At 38.5% G+C, this 20,615-nt stretch overlaps 1 protein-coding gene across 4 annotated transcripts in view; it reads right to left on the bottom strand.

Annotated features, from left to right (window-relative positions):
• Positions 1-20,370, bottom strand: part of KIF27 (kinesin family member 27) — an 89,533-nt gene extending 69,163 nt beyond the window's left edge. For 2 of the 4 annotated variants that reach the window (XM_060101721.1, XM_060101723.1), the window contains exons 1-5: positions 20,251-20,370; positions 19,744-19,895; positions 14,057-14,441; positions 7,991-8,191; positions 3,515-4,458 (exon numbers count right to left, since the gene is read on the bottom strand). In XM_060101721.1, the coding sequence (XP_059957704.1) occupies positions 3,515-4,458; positions 7,991-8,191; positions 14,057-14,354 (1,443 nt within the window). In that variant the 5' untranslated portion in view covers positions 14,355-14,441; positions 19,744-19,895; positions 20,251-20,370. The remainder of the gene's footprint in view (positions 1-3,514; positions 4,459-7,990; positions 8,192-14,056; positions 14,442-19,743; positions 19,896-20,250) is intronic. The other 2 variants (XM_060101722.1, XM_060101724.1) reach the window with 2 other exon arrangements.
• Positions 20,371-20,615: the final 245 nt, after the last annotated feature.

The raw sequence follows: 20,615 nt of genomic DNA, 5'->3' as shown, positions 1-20,615 counted from the left end.
TGTTTATTATTTATTTAAAAGTGTTTATCTGTTGAGTATATTCATGTTCACATACTGTCCTTGTGTTCAAATTATGGAGTAAAAAAGTAACAAAGAGCCTTAAGAGGTATTTATGAGGGGATGAGCTGCCTTCACAGAACCCCTGGCACATGGCCCTACCTACAACTACTGAGTCCAATCCCTTAGATGTCACAGATGTATAACCTAGGCCCAGGCAGAAGAAGAATAAATGAGAGGAGATCATAATAGGCTAACGTGTATTAAGCCTTACTATAGCTCAGGCATCTTTCTCGCCACTTTATGGGAACTAATAATGCACTAATAGCTTTCAAAGCAACACTAAACTGAGCTTATTATTAGTGTTTCCATTTTACAGGTAGGGAAACTGAAGCACAGAGAGGTTAAGTATTTGTCCAAGGTCAGAGAGCTAGTAAACAGAGGAGCTGGGATTCAAACCTTGGAAGTTTGTTACCCATGTTCTTAACTACTATATTCTCTCACAGAAAAAAAGAACAGAAAATGAAGTTTAAAAAACAATTTTTTAGAGACATATGGGGTAAGGAATGACACCAATCATTTGTCTATTTGCTGTTCAGTGGTATCCATAGATTACTAGGCCTAGAAGATTGCAGACCAAAAAAGGGAATCCATTTTTTTAAACTGGGAAACACTGAATGCTATATCTCTCACCTGGAGACTCATAATATACATCAGTACTTTTCAAAGTTCTGGGAAGTCTTTGGATTAAGAAACCTGTTTGTTTTTTGCAACCTAGCATTTCCCAAAACAATCTGATCATGGTACCAGTTTTCATCAAGACTGTTAATATCTTTGGGATATCATAATCTAGAGTACATAATCTAGAGCAAGTTTAAATGTAGAGTTTCCAACAGATGGAGAGAGGAGGTTACTACCCATCTCACCCCCAAGCAGATGGGTTTTGTGGGCTTCCAAAATCAGTCATCGTAGAAGCATGCTTTCTACCACCAACTCCTATAGTGTACCACAAAGTTCAAGCTTCCTATTACCTGTACTTAATGTTCTGCCAGTTTCTTATACCAAAGAGGAAGGGCCAGGCCTGCTCTATTTAAGAAAAAGGCAGAGCAGAGTTACTGCCTTTAAAAAAAAAAAAATCCAGGGCCTCCCTGGTGGCGCAGTGGTTGAGAGTCCGCCTGCCGATGCAGGGGATACGGGTTCGTGCCCCGATCTGGGAGGATCCCATATGCCGCGGAGCGGCTGGGCCCGTGAGCCATGGCCGCTGGGCCTGCGCGTCCGGAGCCTGTGCTCCGCAACGGTAGAGGCCACAACAGTGAGAGGCCCACATACCGCAAAAAGATAAAAAAAAAAAAAAAAAAAAAAAATCCATGATTTTAAGAGCAGTACTTTATATGCATATATTTAAAGATCAAAGCTTTGTAAAAGAGCAGCAGTTCTCATGGTGTATTCAGTAGTGAATCTTTTAGCATGAACCTTAGATCCTTTCAGGGTATCCATGAGGTTGAAACCATTTTCCTAGTTATACTAAAATGATATTTGCCTTTTTCACCATGTTGTCATTTGTACTGATGGTGCAAAAACAATGATATGTAAAACTGCTGGCTCCTAGTATGAATAAAGAAAGTGTCACCAAACTGTAGTGGTAGTCACTGTATTCTTCACTGCTGTGCACTAACAATACAAACAAACCAACAAATGCCAGTTTCACTTAAGAATATCTTGATGAAGCAATAAACAGGATTTTATTAAATCTCAACACATGAGCACTTTTTAGTATTCTATGTGTCAAATGGGAGGTATGCATAAAGTAGTTGTGCTGTATACTGAAGGGTGATAGTTATCTGGGGCAAAAAATCTTGTGCAATTGTTTGAGTTGCAAGCTGAACTAACCACATTTTTCATAGGGTGCTATTTTTACTCTAAAGAACAACAGACAAACTATTCACTTGTATGTGTGACAGAACCATCATTTCAAGGAAAACAACTAATAACATTTGTTGCAAATGATAAAATTCAAGTTTCATGCAAAAATTAGAATTTTGGAAAACACTTCTGCTACTGTAAACTTGACAGCTTCCAGTAATTAAAGACTTTGCAGGTGAGATCAGTGGTGATATTAAGGAATGTGGTTTTTTTGATACTGTATAGTGAAATGTGTCAGCATTGAAAGATCTGCATAACTTAGTAAACAAATATTTTTCAAGTGTCCAATGCATGTTGATTCAAAATCGTGTGTGGATAAAAGATCCATTCAAAGTACAAGATAAAAATCAGTGAATGTTAATGTAACAAAATGGTTTCAAATCCCACATTGCAGGTAACCTTTAGGAAATTTCCGCTTGTTGAGTTTTGATGTAATGTCAAAGAATATGCACAATTATCTGAAAAAGTCATTAAAATATTCCTCTCTTCCAACTACAAATCTAGATGAGGCTGGATTTTCTTCATATACTTCAACTAAAACAACATATTGCAACAAATTGCATGCTGACAGATATGAAAATCCACCTGTCTTCTATTAAATCAGACATGAAAAGAGATTTGCAAAAATATAAAGCAATTCCACCGTTATTAATTTTTGTTTTGTAAAATAGTTATTTTTAATGAAAAAATGTTCTTTATATTAACATGTAATTGGGTTATTATTGTTAGTTCTGAGTGAATAGTTTAAATTTGTTGTTTTAATTCTAATATGGTAAATATCAGTAGATAACAACCCACATAAACAAAAGCTCTTCAGGGAACCTCAATTTGAAGAAAGTAAAGAAAACTTGTGAGCAAAAAGTTTGAGAATTGCTGTAATAGAGGTTTCTTTCTAATACATACAAACAGATATTGAGGAAAGATTTCTAACTAGAAAGCCATTTTATTACCTATATGTTTTCCTATTTTTAAAAAAATGGTGGAATATCCATTTGCCCACCGGATTGCAAACTCCACATAAGCAGAACTAGGTATGTCTATTCTCCATTATTTCCCCAGTGACACATAATCTTTAAATAACAAATGTTTTTCAAATGAAAAGTGGGAAAATGTAATTTTTAACTCAATATACACATATACAATATGTATACATGTACATAGCTACATTCCTTAAATATTATCAAATATGATGATTTATTTGTCTAAAAAATCAAAACACCAAATTCAAGGAATGAAGTATTTTTTTTTCTTTCAAGAAGCACTGACCTAAAGAGGGATTAAAAACTCAATAAAATTTAACCTAATTTTGCTCTGAAACTGTGTTTCTTTTCATCCTCTAAGTTAATGACCAGTCCCACAAGAGCCTACTTAATAAATACAACAAATTAAAATACATTTGAAGGAGAAAGGAGGAGGAACCAAGGAAGAGATGAATTATGAGGAGAAAGCAATAGGAAAAGGGAGAAAGAAACAGAGTAAAGGCGAATGAGATTTTACATATAATCCTTTCCAAAAAAACTTCTGAAATTCCAAAACGACTCTTACTTGTCCAGATAAATTTAGTCTTTAACTTACAAAGGTAGTGTCTAAGTACCTGGCATTTCTTAAGCTCTCGCTTCAGCTGGAGAACGGTAATATGCTGTGGTCCTTCTTCCAGGTTTCCAATGCCTTGGTGTCCTCTGAATGAAGTGACCTCCTGGGTCACGTTAAGCCACTCCTGCAGTTTGTGTTGCTGATTCTGGTTTAGTCTGACAGAATCTTTTAAGTCCACCAGGAAGGTAAAGGCTTCCTCTAAACAATTTTGGTAACCCAAACATTCTCCTTGTAGCTGAGCAACTTGCTCCTCAAGAGAATGGATCCTATTTTTATCAGGAGTCCCCTCCCGATGGATCTGGCTAGTTTGGCTGCTACTAGCCTGCTGGCTTTGCAAAGCTTCTCGAAGCAACTTCATCTCAAATTCCATTTCGCCCATACGGTCTGACTCGGGGCTGAAGTTTAAGGTGGGTTTGTTTCTGATATTGCGTGCTCTGTTGGCATATTTGAGAGAATTTAAGGACTCGTCAAAATCCGAGGAGGATGGGCTGACACAGGTGATCATGACGGTCTTGGCACTGCCTCCCAGGGAATCTTTCAGAAGCCGGGTAATTTTAGCATCCCTGTATGGAATATGTGAACCCTTCCTGCGTGGGTCCCCAAGAGCGCTTATTACGTTTCCTAAAGCCAGCAAGCCACTGTTGATTTGAATGGATTCTTTGAACCGTTCACCAGTATTCCCTGTTTTGGTTACTCTTTCTGATCCAGCCAAATCCACAAAGTGGAACTTTGAGACAATATGCTGATGGGAATACCACGATCCATCTTCAGCTGCCTCTTTATTTTTCGCCACTTGACGAAGGCTGATTGTGAAAATCGCATGTGACCTACTGGAATGCTCGTTCATTTGGGTGGTATCTGTATGCCTGGCTGCATTCCCCATCTCCAGGAGACTCATCACTTCATCTGCAGTCTCCACCTGGCATTCCTTGGCCCCAACAATCACTTAAAATAGCAACAGCAAGTTTTAATCAAAATCCAGTAGAGTTAAATTAACCACAAAACAATTATCATTTGCTTATACTGCCCAGCTAAGACAGTCCCTTTAAAAAAATTCATAGCATTTCAAAATAGAACTAACATCAGCAACATCATTAAATAATTTTAGATAATCTGCTAACAGGACTATTTTAATAGATGGCATTCATTTTGATGTTTAAATTCTAAAAGATGTCATATATATGTATGTTTTAAACAATCTGTGGTTTTTTTTGGAATCACATCACACTCAATTTTTTAAAACACATGACAAAAGAAAAATTCTTTATTCCAGTATTTTGATTTGTAGAGTCTAATATACTGACTGAAAGATAACAGATTAATTATATATATAACTCAAAAGAATTAATCAGTAGTAGATTCATTAAAATTAAATTAAATTAGTTTCTTTTGAGTTTCGTTAATATTCAAGCCATCCTAAGGTTTAAAGTTTTTGGTAAATAACCAATGATAAATGAAAATTTCAATATAAATAAAGTTGTTTATTCTTTTTTTTTTTTTTTTTTTTTTTTTTGCGGTACGCGGGCCTCTCACTGTTGTGGCCTCTCCTGTTGCGGAGCAGAGGCTCCGGACGCGCAGGCTCAGCGGCCATGGCTCATGGGCCCAGCCGCTCCGCAGCATGTGGGATCCTCCCGGACCCGGGCACGAACCCGCGTCCCCTGCATCAGCAGGCGGACTCTCAACCACTGCGCCACCAGGGTAAGCCCTGTTAATTCATTTTAAAAACAGTTTCCCCCTACATAATGTAAGAGTGCAAGGCAATTCAAAAAAGGCAAAAGAGTTTCTATTTTAACGGCAGAATAGAACCCAAAATAACCTAAGCTTACTACATGTGTTACTTGTTTATATCCAAAAATATTTCGAACAGGAGTAGGTGGATTTGGGATTTGAATCACAGCAGTAAACCTCCCAAGTCTGTGCTTGAATTACAGCACCAAGCTTCCTCTTTAATCAGATCTTGTCATGTCACTGTTTCTTTAAAAAATATTCATTTTTCTTGCATTGTTTCCATCATGACACCTTTTTTAACAGCCCAGTTCATTTAAAGTTCTAATGTACCTGTACTACAACAGGGAGTGCTAAACTATCAGTGATTATAAAATATAACAATTTAACCATAAATCATAGTGTAACTTTTCTGAAAGTTTTCTAATGTTAGGCTATAGCTTAGCACTATCTACGGTCCTCAAACCCAGCTGAAAATCACCTGGGAGCTTTATAAAAGGGAGAGTGCCAACACCCACGCCCCATCTTTAATTAAATCAGAATCTGTGAAAAGTGGGGCCTAGAAATCAGTATTTCTTAAAAAGCTTCCAAGGTGATGCTTATTGTGCAGCATCCAGGTTGAATACCAACTACCACTTGATACAGAGAAACTCAATAAATATGTCAAACAAAAGCATTTTGGTTGTGATTGGGACATTTTATAAGATATATGGTAATTTGTCTTAAGACTGTTACATCCTACCAAAATTTTTGCAGGATTGCTATCAGGTGTGGAGTATTTCCATCATTAAGTTTATGAGGAGTGACAGTGTATACTTCCATAGTCTATTTTACAATAAATATGTATTTTTTTGGTAACTTTTAATAAAAGATAAAAACATTCAATAATTACATTTCACAGAAGCTCAAAACATCAGTCTGGATTTCATCCAGAAAAGATAAACTATACAAAATTATCTAATAAGGTCACAAAGTACTATGTATGCTTTCTTTCTAAAAAACAAAACAATAACCAATTTCTTCAAACATCCAGCAATGCCAGAGCTGCCAGGACAGGGCCTACAAAGAGGCGAGTTTTACTGCCCCCTGCAGGCTGCTGCTGAAGGAGCGAGCCATCTTATTTTCCTAACTGCCAGGAAATTCACCCAGGGAATCACTCCCTTCGCAGGATCCTTTATCTCCAGGAAGGAGGAAGGTTCCACTAAATGTGTTTTCTAGAAGAAGACACCTAAGAACAGTCACTGTTATTAATAATCGTGAAAATCTGGAAACAACCAAAATGTCCAACAATGGACTATTAGTCAAATCGATTATTATAATATATTCAGAAGACAAAATTACATGACCACATGAAGTCATAAATTTGAATAATATTTAATGACATGAAAATTCTTACAATATAATTATTAAGTTAAAAAATAAGATGCAGGGGCTTCCCTGGTGGCGCAGTGGTTGAGAGTCCGCCTGCCGATGCAGGGGACACGGGTTCGTGCCCCGATCCCGGAAGATCCCACATGCCGCGGAGCGGCTGGGCCCGCGAGCCATGGCCGCGGAGCCTGTGTGTCCGGAGCCTGTGCTCCGCAACGGGAGAGGTCACAGCAGTGAGAGGCCCGCGTACAGCAAAAAAAAAAAAAAAAAAAAAAAAAAAAAAAAAAAAAAAAAAAAAGATGCAATACAATATGTGGGGTTGTGAGTGTATTTTTTTTAAAATCAGATGTGTGTAGAAAAAGAAATCTAGAAGGAAACACACCAAAATTGGAAGTTGCTATTTCTGAGTTCTGAGATTAAAGATGATCTTTAACTTTCTTCTTTATACTTTACTATGTTTTCAAAATGTTCTACATTGAACATATTACCTTTTAAGTCAGAAAATCAGAAAGTGTTATTCTTTAAAATACTTGTATTTTGACCTTCCCATTCTAAAGTTCTCCCATTTCCAAACAAATAGATATTTAATGAGATTAACAGGTTGACAGCACAGAACGTCAGACCTTGAGAAGCACAACAAAGGACGAGTAAATGTCAATATGAAGGAGCAAACACATAAACTCTAAATTAAAAAAAAAAAAAAAAAGAGGAAGCAATAGGTGTGCTGGGACAAAAATCAGCAAGGAAGAAAGGAGAGTTCTTGGATCAACTTGGATGAACACCAAAACACCAAAGGGAGAAGCCATCCCCAACCTCAGGGTAACTCTGGGAGAAAAAAAAGTACAAAAATTAATTTAGCCTATGTCACACTTTCTTAAGATCAGCCCAGGGGCGGGGGAGGTGGCAATTATAGGAAATAAATACAGTTGATCCTTGAACAACATGGGTTTGAACTGTGCAGGTCCACTTACACGTGGATTTTTTTCAATACTAAATACTACAGTACTACACAATCTGAGTTTAGTTGAATCCACTGAGGCAGTACTGTGGATACAGAAGGACGACTGTAAATTATACTTGGGTTTTTGACTGCGCAGAGGGTCGGCACCCCTAATCGCCACCCTCCCCACCACGTTGCTCAAGGGTCACCTGTATTTGGAATTACACCTTAATAACTTCATCTTACCAACCACTCTGAACTTCTACTTTTCACATGGGTGCGTTAACTGCTACTGGTAATCAATAAGCTATTCAATTTAAAAGCAAAAACAAATGCATTTTGTTTCTATGTCTGTTTTTAAAGAATCCTTGGAAAATATCCAGAAACTGAATTAAATCATATTCATTTGTTAATGAAGACTATCAATTAAGTAGGCTACTTTACCTGTGTTTCCCTTTTCATCTTCTCGGATGTGAAGATCCTTCATAGATGTCTCCAATTCTAGAAGATCTCTTAGGTCTTCTTTGTATACTTCTATATAAGACACTTTTATCTTAGAGTCAATGCTAAGATTTTCAGAGACGTTTTGAAATATTTCTTGGATAGCACGAGGAATGATACCTTTTTGACCCTCCATAACTGAAGCTGAAAATTTAGAGAAAGAAAGCACATCTGAAATTTAAGGTATAAGAAAAGCTACAATCAATAAATTTATTTTCTCAAAATTCTATTATAAATTTTTAAAATAGAAAAAGAAAACATCTTTTTTCTATAAAGTTCAGAAGTGAAAGTTTTCACATGCATGCTCTTACTTAAACTTCATTCATGCATTCATTAAATATTTATATAGTACCTACTATGTGCCAGACAGTATTCTAGGACCCTGGGAACCATCAGTGAACGAAACAAGGAAAAGATCCCTGCCCTTAAGGAACTGTACTAGGAGAGACAGACAACAGCTAAAAACAATAAGTGAATTATATAGTATATTAAAAGGCATTAAGTATGCCTGGAGAAAAAAATAGGGCAAGGTAAGGGGGACTGGAAGTGTAAGTGTATTTGATGGGAGGTGCTTGTAACTTTAAATAGGAAAGTCATGATGGGTGGGCATCACGGAGAAGCTGACCTTTGAGCAGAAACTTGAAAGAGGTGGCAGAGGAGCCATGTAGGTATCTGAATGTCCCAGAACAGCAAGTGCAAAAGTACTAAAATGGTGTGATCCATAAACAAGGAGGCCATTGTAGTTGGAGCAGAGGGAGCAAGGGGGAGAGTAGCAGGGCATGAGGTCAGAGAGGTGACAGAAACAAGACCATGTAGGTCCTTGTAGACCACGATAGACTTTAGGTCTTATTCTGGGTGAGATGAGAGCCACTGGAGCAGAGCAGTAACTTGGGGTTTAAAAGAGACCACTCTGTCTGCTGCGTTTTGCCTCAATCATAGAAGGGTAGGGGCAGGAGTGGGGAGACCACTTAGGAGACCAGTGCACTAATCCAGGAGTCTAGAGGGTTCGGGGGAGAGGTGGACATGACGGTGACATAAGCTTGGCAGCAGAGAAAGGTGAGAAGTGACCAGATTCTGGATTTATGTTGAAGGGAGAGCCATTAAGATTCCCTGACAGATTGGATATGGAATGTGACAGAAAGTGATGAGTCAAGGATGACTCCAAGATTTTGTCTTGAGCCAGTGGAGTTGCCATCAACTGATATAGGGAAGAGTGTGTGTTCAGTTGGTTTAAGGGGAAAATGTCAGAAGTTCATTTTCTGACCTATTAAGTTTGAGGTATCTATTAGGGATACAGTTGGGAAGGTTGAATAGGCAGTTGGATATATGAGACTAGAGTACAAGACAGTCGTCTGGACTGGAGGTAAAAAACTGGAAGCTACATATAGATGGTATTTAATGTCATAGGGCTGGATGAGACCAAGGGGAAAAGTTGAGAGTCAGAAGAGAACACCAAAGATTGAGCCCTGGGCACTTCATCATTTGTTGTTTCACTTATCAGGAACCAGCAAGAGAGCATGAGTGACCAGTTAAGTAGGAGGAAACCAAGAACATGGTGGCCTGGAAACCAAATGAAGAGCATGCATCAAATTTGCTGAAAGGCCGGTTTGATGAGAATTGACCACTAAATTTAGTAAAGTGAAGGTCATTTGTGATATCTTGACAACTGCAGTGTCAGTGGTAGTGGAGGTAAAAGTCTGAATGGAGTGAGTGTAAGAAAGACCGAGAGGAGAACTAACACCACAAGTCACAGATAATACCTTCAAGGTTCTGCTGCAAAGAGGAGCAGAGAGAAGTGGGGTGGTGGATGGCAGCGAGATGGGTAAAACAGAGGGGAAGTAAGAAATGTAACTAATTATTTTAAGATACAATAAAGACTGATTTACCCAGCATTCTCTCAATTATTAACACTAAAATACTATTAAAAATCACATCATTGTAATTGAGGAAAAACTGTATTCACAATGTAATTGTGAACATCAATGTAAATGAAAAACTGTGATCACTGTTTATGATTATTCACTGTTTAAAATGTCATGTGAGCAATGATTTTTAAATTTGATAATGCCCCATTTCCTCAAGGTGAGCAAATTGGTCCTCTAGAATACTATGACAATGTTAACCAGCACAGCTTTTTTGGAGAAACATTAGTATGAATAGTATCAAAAGTTGAAACGTAATCACCCTTTGACTCAGATATAGTCCTAAAGAAATACATATACACATACCCAAAGGTGTTGTATAAGGATCAGTAAAAATTTCTTGTAATTGATAAAAAATTCCAAACACTAATAAATCCATTAGTAGGAGAATGGTTAACAATGGTATACCATGCACCTATTGTTAAACAGATGTCTAAGATCCATAAAGTTAAAAAAAGCAACTGCAGAGCAAATTCATTTGCATAAAAGAAAACATACATATCTATGCAAAGAATATTTTTGAAAAAATTCACAAAAAATGGTGGTTACCTCTGGGGAGTTAGAACGGGAGAGAAAAGAAAGGAAAACTTTTATCTTATGGCTGTAATATCTGAATTTTTACCTTTAGAAATAAATATATATAGTCTAAAAATAAAAGTTTTAAATATAAATAACTTAAAAATAAACTAAATATACTGTATAGAATTGGAAGCAGCACAAAAAAAGCTTACAATCAAATGACATGACATGAAAAAAACTAAATGATATTTATATAACAGTTTAAGGCAAAAATAAAAGATTTAATAAGAAAATATTTATTGAAAACCCCAGGAATGCAATAAGCATAAGTGGCACCAGTGAAGTTCAAAATAGGTACAGGTAGTACCTAAAATATCTCTCTTTAGATCATTTATTATGGTCTGGGAAGAATCCCAATCATTGGAATGTAACTCATTTATGTTAGCAAGAACCCTTTTAAAAAAATTATTTGTGTCATATTTCTTCACATTTAGCCAAAAAGCATGTTTTGAGATTTCTGGGATGGAAAGGTACAGGTAGTTTGAGGGTAAACAGGCATAAGAAAGGGACAGGGGAGCAAGCCAGGGTCTAATGGCAACAAAGGACGTGTGCAGAAGAGAGGTACAGAAAGACCAGTTCTGCCCAAGCCAAGACCTCAATCCAGGAATGAGGAAGGGAACATCTCTACACCTCTTCTCCTCCATCACTGCCTCTTCTCCTTCATCACTTCCGCAACACAGAACACAGATTAACACAGTAACATGAATGAATAGAAATGCATACAAGAGACTCAGATATTTGTACATCAATGTTCATAGCAGCATTAGTCACAATAGCCTAAAGGGGAATACAATTCAAATGTCCATCAACAGATGAATGGATAACAAAAGATGACTTATACGTACAACGGAAAATCATTCAGTCATAAAAAGGAATGAAGTTCCAATACATGCTACAACATGTAGGATATCCTTAGATATATTATGCTAAGTACAGAAGCCAGACATAGGAGGACAAATACTGTATGATTCCACTTCTATGAAATATCTAGAAGAGGCAAACTTACAGTCAATGAAAGTAAATTCGAGGTTACCAGGGGATGGCGGGGGGAGGACAGTTATTGCTTAATGGGTACAAAGCTTCTATTTGGGGAGATGAAAAATTTTGGAAAGAGCAGTGATGGTTACAAAACACTGTGAATATACTTAATGTCACAGAACTGTACTCTTAAAAATGGTAAATTTTGTTTTACATTTATTTATTTAACCACAATTTTTAAAATAGTAAAAAAAACGTACAAGATAAAATTTAGAATAAGAAAAAGAATAAATTGGACTTAAATAAGTTTCTGTAGGCCAATTTAGAAACCTGCCCACCATTTTTAGCATTGTTCCATGGAAAATATACTCCAAGCTACAAAAAGGTGGCTTAAAATGAACCTTAAAAACAACTTGCTTCCAAGTTGAAGATTACCAATGTTCAGATTTTTGGCAACAAACATCCTGAAAATCTGAACCTTACTAACTTGGACCACCTTTGATTGCCATCATGTAGCAAATATGGGAAGCTGCAGGTTTTTCCAGTACAAGAGAAAGTGAAAATTCCTTTTGGAGAGCTTCCAGGAACTAGCCAATAGTACTATCTATAAACTCCAGCATATATTGAATATATGCATTCTAGATTAGCCAGAATATGAGGCTGATCAGAAATAGCTCATTCATTTCCCACTTCGACAGATAACAAAGCACAGTAACTCAAAAGACTTAAAGAAAAAAAAAAGCTGAATTACAAATAAAGCTTCAAAATGTATTCTGGTAACCTAAAGATCACATTTTCACTGTCACTCTTATATTCCTGAAAGACTAATTCAGAGAGAAAAACTGTAAAGTTTTATACTTTAATAGCCATCATTTAGCTCTTATACACTATTTAAAGAGTATGCAAATGAAAGTTTTTAGAGAAGATTACACCTGGTAAAAGTTGGTAAATCCAAGGTTCTGAAAAACAGGGAAATGAACAGTAGTTTAAATAAGCATCATATTGAAAAATAAGAGATTTTCATCTACCACAGTGCCTAGCATGGTACTTTAGCCACCACAAAAGCCAATAAATTATTTATTGGAGAAAAAAACTACATTATTTGCATGGTCAAAAATCAAACAGCAGATGACTGACCCAGAATTAGTGTCTTACAGAGAGCCTGGGAAATCAAAAATGCTATTTTCACAAATACACCAAGAAATGTAACTTCAAACAACAAAGTGCAATTTTTCACTTATCAGATAGTGAAAACAAAATTTCGGATTTATGATTTCCAGTAACTGGCAAGGATATAAGCAAATAAATGGCTTTCACATATTGGTGGCAGGATATAAACTGGTACACCCTTTTGGATAATTTGTCAGTATCTATCCACATTTTAAATGTGCATACCCATTACTCAACAAATCTACTTCTAGGAATCTATTCTACAGAAATACTAACAAATGGATGCAAAGTTCAATGTATAAAGATATGTACAATGTAACTTTTTATAACAGTAAAAATCAAAACCAACCATTAATCCTGTCCATTAATACCGGAATGGGTGAACTATGATCCATTCAAACTATGGAACATTATATGTACAGCCAAAAAAAATGAGGTGAAATTCTATGACCCAAATGGAAAGAAATGAAATGATATTTTATATCATTAACTGCAAAAAGAAAGTTACAGAATCACAGGTATGAAATACCTCATCAAACAATTAAACTAACAGCAAAAAAACCAAAAAACTACATGTGTGAGTACTTGTAATATACCTAGAAAAATGTCTAGAGGACTCTGAATGTATACATCAAACTGTTATTTCCTGGGAATGAGAGGAGCTTTCATTCGTTTAATTAGATTTCTTAAGCATCACTTGCAATTCTTTTTACAATGAACATTAATTTTTTTAAAACTAGCAGAAAAAATCATCAAAAACTCTTCCTAATGGTGATCTATTTCTTTTGGTATGAAGTATTTTAGCTAAAATATTTTAGGACAATAGATAACTTTAATAACCTTTTCCCTTAAGGAATTAAAATTGTATTCATGGACTCTTAAAAAAAAAACAGTATAGCTGTAAGTATGTGACCAAGCTGTGAAAATTGTTAAGGGAGTAGAATTTAAAAGTTCTCATCACAAGAAGAAAAATGTAACTGAGGTGACTGATGTTAACTGAACTTACTGTGGTAATCATTTTGCAATATATAGATATATCAAACTATTATGCTGTATACTTTGGACTAATACAATGTTGCATGTCAATTATATCTTAAAACTGGGGAAAAACAGCAAAGGGCTGCATACTGAACATTGTCTTAAACGTCTTTCCTCAAGCAAATATAATCATAAATTGTTTAATGAAACTTCAATATTTAAAACAAATCTTTCAAAGATGATGATCTTATAAACACATCTGTTATCCTATTGATTATTTCATTCAGTTAATGTGCTGAGCACCTACTATGTGTCAGGCACTGTGGTATTTCAGCTTCTTTCTACTGTCTGAAATAAAAGTCAAAGAGTATGAGAATCTTACCAACATGGCCTCCTCCAATGGTGTATGTCTTCCCAGATCCAGTCTGTCCATAGGCAAAAACGGTTGCATTATAGCCCTCAATGAGTGATAACACTAGTGGCTTTATACAGGTATTATAAACTTCATCTTGAGTGGAATTTTTGCCAAAAACAAAATCAAAAGTAAAGACTCTATCTCTCCCAATGATAACTTGTTGGGTGTTTGGAATAACTCTCACACAAGCTTGATGATTATGAAGAACTTCTTTGCACAGCAGAGGTCTAATTCTTACAGCAACTTTTACTGATATTTCTTCCATGGCAGCTTAGATTTTACTAAATAGATTTTCTACTTAATATTCAGTATCTAGTGTGAGAAACATCCATTTTACGTTAAGATCTGGACCCTGTGTATCAAAATAAAAACAAAATTTAGTTATTGACTTCTCTATCCTAATAAACTAAGCAACTTCTAAAGCAAAGTCAATTAAAGCAGGTTTTGTTCTAATATAAGATAGCTACAAAGAGTAAATCTGTCTTGAAAAAGTATACCTATAATTTATAGATGCAATGATACGATGTCTGGATTTGCTGCAAGATAATCTAGGGGATGGGAGCCTTGAGTTGGTAAATGATGAAGCAAAGTGATAAGTGCATGGGATTCCATTATGCCATTCTTTCTATAGTGGTAATATGTTTCCCAGCTCATCAATCTAAATATTGAATAATTGGGAAATTAGAAACATAAGGCAAGGACTCCCCTGGTGGCGCAGTGGTTAAGAATCCGCCTGCCAATGCAGGGGACAAGGGTTCGAGCCCTGGTCTGGGAAGACTCCATATGCCGCAGAGCAACTAAGCCTGTGCACCACAACTATTGAGCCCACGTATCACAACTACTGAAGCTCGCGTGCCTAGAGCCCGTGCTCTGTAACAAGAGAAGCCACCACAGTGTGAAGCCCGCGCACCGCAACAAAGAGTAGCCCCCGCTCTCAGCAACTAGAGAAAGCCCGTGCAGCAACGAAGACCCAACTCAGCCATAAATAAATAAATTAAAAAGAAACATAAGGCAAGGAAATAATTGGGTAATTGTACATGTACACAAGTAGTGCAAAGCAAACCCTTAGATTTTACAGCTATGTACTGAAAAATAACATCTCCTCTTTGTCGCAAATGTTAGAAATCAATCCATGAAAATAGTTTTAAAGATTTCTATAAGTCAATGTAAATTTAAAACAAAATTTTCTATTCAAAAATAACCAAAACTAACAGAAAAACTGCTGTTCCACTCCTAAGTTACATGGTACTTATTTTTAAAGATCTCTGGTGGAATTAATACATTAAAAATTGTATTGGGGGACTTCCCTGGTGTCCAGTGGTTAAGAATCCGCCTGCCAATGCAGGGGACACAGGTTCGAGCCCTGGTCCAGGAAGATCCCACATGCCATGGAGTAACTAATAAGCCCATGCACCACAACTACTGAGCCTGTGAGCCTAGAGCCCCTGCTCTGAAACACGAGAAGCCACTGCAATGAGAAGCCCGCGCACAGCAACAAAGAGTAGCCCCCACTCAACATAACTAGAGAAAGCCCACGTGCAGCAACGAAGACCCAGCACAGCCAAAAATAAATAAATAAAATAAATTATTTTTAACAACACACAGAAAAGAATCCGCCTTCCAATGCAGGGCATGCTGGTTCGATCCCTGGTCAGGGAATTAAGATCCCACACACCACGGGCAACTAAGCCTGTGCACCACAACTACAAAGCCCGTGCACTCTGGAGCCTGTGCATCACAATTGCTGAACCTGTGTGTCCCAACGAACAATGCCATGTGCCGCAACTAAGAACCAATGCCACCAAAAGTAAAATAAATAAATATTTTTTAAAAATTGCAGGGCCAGGGCTTCCCTGGTGGCGCAGTGGTTGAGAGTCCACCTGCCGATGCAGGGGACATGGGTTTGTGCCCCAGTCCGGAAAGATCCCACATGCCATGGAGCGGCTGGGTCTGTGAGCCATGGCCGCTGAGCCTGCGCGTCTGGAGCCTGTGCTCCTCAACGGGAGAGGCCACAACAGTGAGAGGCCCGCGTATGGCAAAAAAAAAAAAAAAAAAAAAAAAAATTGCAGGGACAATGTTTTAAAAAAATTAAATTGGTAGCTATACTTACAATGAACAACCTGAAAAATAAGTTAAGAAAACAATTCCATTTACAATAGCATTACAAAGAATCAAATAAATTTAGGAATAAATTTAACAAAAGATGTGTAAAATTTACACTCTGAAAACCACAAAATACTGTTGAAAGTAAAGATTTAAATAAATGGAAAAACATATCATGTTCATGGATTGGAAGACTTAACATATTAAAATGGCAATATTCCCCAAATTGATCTAAAGAGTCAACAGAATGCCTATCAAAATCCCAGCTGACTTCTTTGTAGAAACTGACAAGCTGATCCTAAAATTCATATGGAAATTCAAGGGACATAAAATAGCCAATACAATAATGAAAAAGAACAAAGTTAGAGGACATACTTCCCCAATTTTAAAACCAGGCAACAGTAATCAAGACAGTGTGGTACTGGCATACGACAGACTTAAAGATCAATGGAAAAGAACTGAGAATACAGAAATAAATCCTCACATTTATGGACAACTGATTTTCAACAACAGTGTCAACACAATTCAATGGGGGAAAGATAGTCTTTTCAACAAGTGGTCATGGGACAACTGGATATCCACATGCATAAGAATGAAGGTGGACTTCTACCTCACATCGTATACAAAAGTTAATTCAGAACGGTTCACAGGACTTCCCTGGTGGCACAGTGGTTAAGAATCCGCCTGCCAATGCAGGGGACATGGGTTGAGCCCTGGTCCAGGAAGATCCTGCATGCCACGGAGTAACTAAGCCCATGCGCCACAACTACTGAGCCCGTGTGCCACAACTACTGAGCCTGCGCTCTAGAGCCCATGCTCCACAACAAGAGAAGCCACCGCAATGAGGAGCCCATGCACAGCAACGAAGACCCAATGCAGCCAAAAATAAATAAATAAAATAAATAAAATTTAAAAAAAAAAGTGGGCAAAGGATCGGAAAAGACAGTTCTTCAAAGATGATATAAAAATGGTCAATAAGCAAATGCAAAGATGCTCAACATCATTAGCTATGGGGGAAATGCAATCAAAACCACAATGAGATACCACTTCACTCCCACTAACACTATAATAAAAAAGACAGATCATAATAAGTGTTAGCAAGAAGGTAGACAATATGGAAACCTGATGGGAATGTAAAATGATGCAGCCACTTTGGAACACTCTGGCAGTTCCTCAAAAATTTAAACACAGAGTTATCATTTGACCCAGCAACTCTGCTCTTAGGTATATACCCTAAAGAAATGAAAATGTTATGTTCACATAAAAACTTGTACATGAATGCTCACAGTCTTGGTAGCATTACGCTTACACCATAAAAAAGTTTTTTAAAAAGTGACAATTGATCTATGTCTAAATGCAAATGAAAAATAATCAGTTTGGGATGGGACTGGGCTCTTTGGAGGAGTCTTGAACACTATCATTAAGTAACGTAGCAGACTAATGGACTAAAATAACATTTTCAGCACTACACGCAATGGAATGTTAATTAAGACATATCTAGGGCTTCCCTGGTGGCTCAGTGGTTAAGAATCTGCCTGCCAATACAATGGACACAGGTTCGAGCCCTGGCCCGGGAAGATCCCACATGCCACGGAGCAACTAAGCCCGTGCGCCACAACTACTGAGCCTGCGCTCTAGAGCCCGCAAGCCACAACTACTGAGCCCACGTGCCACAACTACTGAAGCCTGCACGCCTAGAGCCCATGCTCCGCAACAACAGAAGCCACGACAATGAGAAGCCCACGCACCGCAACAAAGAGTAGCTCCCGCTCACCGCAACTAGAGAAAGCCCGCACACAGCAACGAAGACCCAACACGCCAAAAAGTAAGTTAATTAATGAAAAAAAAGACATATCTAATACTCACTAGCTTTTTAAAAAAACTCTGCAGCAATACTGTGCACTTATAATTTTGTGAGTGGACAGTCTGAAAAAGATCACAATAACAGAAAAACATTTACATCACTCTACTAAGAGTCCAAAGAGAGTAAAAAAATATCAGCTCCCCTGTGCTGTAAAATCCCAAAACAGAGTCAACAAACTATCTTTAATGGCCAAAGACATGCACCTAACCTTGGCAGTTTTAATCATTCTAGTGAAATTCTGCACTGAAAAAATAAATACTCATAAATATGGTAAATCTTTTCCGGGATAATAAAGGACTCTACAATCATTTGGTACTGGAAACTTTTCCAAAGAAACTACAGGGATGTAGTATGACTTGATTCTTCCAAATGTCTCTGAACACCTATATTAGGAGTTTTTATCATACAGATTAGTTTATTTTTTTATATATAAATTTTATTTATTTATTTATTTTTGGCTGCATTGGGTCTTTGTTGCTGCACGTGGGCTTTCTCTAGTTGCAGCGAGCGGGAGCTACTCTTTGTTGCGGTACACATGCTTCTCACTGCAGTGGCTTCTCTTGTTGTGGAGCACCGGCTCTAGGCATGTGGGCTTCAGTAGTTGTGACACACAGGCTCAGCAGTTGCAGCTCACGGGCTCTAGAGTGCAGGCTCAATAGTTGTGGTGCAAGGGCTTAGGTGATCTGCAGGCATGTGGGATCTTCCCGGACCAGAGCTCGAGCCCGTGTCCCCTGCATTGGCAAGCAGATTCTTAACCACTGCGCCACCAGGGAAGTCCCTATTTCTTTTTTTTTATACCATCACATTAAAACAAAAGTCATGGTCTATGTTAAGCTAAACCTAACTACTTCCAATGAAATTGTTAATAAAAGGTGCCAAGTGTAATTGAGATGTTTTCACTTTGTTTTTTTTTTTAAATAGGAATATCTATAAACAATCTGGCTACAAAGGCAATAGAAATTCACCTACTCTAATCAATAAAAAACCGATAAGGGCCCATAAACATATAGCTTGCAAAAAATTAATATACAGGAATTTACGTTTAGGGAGTTCTCTGGCGGTCCAGTAGTTAGGACTCTGGGCTTTCACTGCTGTGGGCGGGGATTCAACCCCTGGTGGGGGAACTAAGATCCCACAAGCCCTGCAGCACAGCCAAAAAATAAATAAAAAGTAAATTTAAAAAATGTTTAAAAGAATTTACATGTCTTTTAAAAAATCCATAGCACTTATACTTCTTCAGATTCTGATCAATTACAGCCATCAGAAGCGTACGTATTAATCTCACCAATCAATGTACAGAAAGGTGAAATCTTATTGGCTGGCATACTCAATGGAGTTTTGAAATCTGAGCAAAGGAAGGAGAAATATTTGATCACTGATGCCATGTCGTTGATCAGAAAAGTGTCTCCAAATACCGTTGCCATCCTGTGCCCTTGGCTTTTCAGAAGTAGTGACTGTCTAAAAATTGTAGTTTGTAAGTAATATTTTCGTAAGAAACTTTCTGGCAAATGGATAGTGAATCTCATAAGGATCTCAGAAAAGGCCCCAAATGCATAAAGAACAGATGGAGAAGACAGGAACCAAACAGGGGAAACAACAAAGATTTTTAAAGTTGGAGTGGGCGAAGTTTTATTTTAAAAGTGTTTCAAAGAAAGAATCTGGGCACGCTTTCTTTCTCAATTATCACCTGCTCTAAGGGAGGGGTCTTTCAGACTTCCGGACCCCCGCAGAACTCAGAATGCACCGAAGTTTCAACATCCGCAATGGAAAAAGGAGGCCTGTGACAAAATGAAACCCCCAAGGAAGGTGGGCCTTTCTATCCCTCTTCAGATACTGCAGCTGGAAGCACGAAAACAAGAAATACACAGGATCCGATTCAGTGAAGCTCGGTCCGGGGTTTCCGGGGTTCCCGCGCGTCCCTCTTCCCCAAGCCCTTCTACCTCAAGGGGCACCCAACTTCCCCGGCCGCTCGCCTGGGAGTCCCAGCATAGGCCCAGGCCCCTCGGGCGCACTGCTCCGCCTTGCGGGCGCCCCAACCGCCCTCCCCGCCAGCCGAGCCGCGGCGGCTCCCAATCCCCCGGCCGGCCCCCTCTCCTCCCAACGGCCGGAAGGAGACACCGGCTCAGAGTGCTGGCCGGCGCAGCACCAGGCGCGACCCCGCCAGCCCGGCCCGGCCCGCCTGCCACTCACTGACCGGTTTGAGAAACCCCAGTCTCCCGCGGCTAGCGCAGCGCAGCGTAGGACTCTTCGCCTTCACTTCACAACGCCGCGCCGTAGCTACCGTCGCAGCCCGCGCCTTTTGTTGTCGCGGGTTCTCCCGGCAACCAGCAAGACCCGCCCCGATGCGTGCCCGCCCCTCAGGGCGGCCGGAAGCTCCCCAGACCCCGCCCCGTCTGGGAGGAGCCTAGAGCCGGCCACCTGGAGGCCCCGCCTCCCAGATTAGCTCCAAAGTAAATACTACCCAGGGACCCCTCTCACAGTGCTGAGCCAGAGAACTCTCCAGGAGTTTGTAAGATGAACATGAGAAGGATTCACATTGCTTTCAATATTTTAGCTACC

This window comes from Mesoplodon densirostris, chromosome 6 (assembly GCF_025265405.1).
Source record: "Mesoplodon densirostris isolate mMesDen1 chromosome 6, mMesDen1 primary haplotype, whole genome shotgun sequence".
NCBI classification, from domain to species: Eukaryota; Metazoa; Chordata; class Mammalia; order Artiodactyla; family Ziphiidae; genus Mesoplodon; species Mesoplodon densirostris.
Note: the sequence above shows the minus strand (reverse complement) of the source record. Positions and strands in the feature narration are given on the sequence as shown.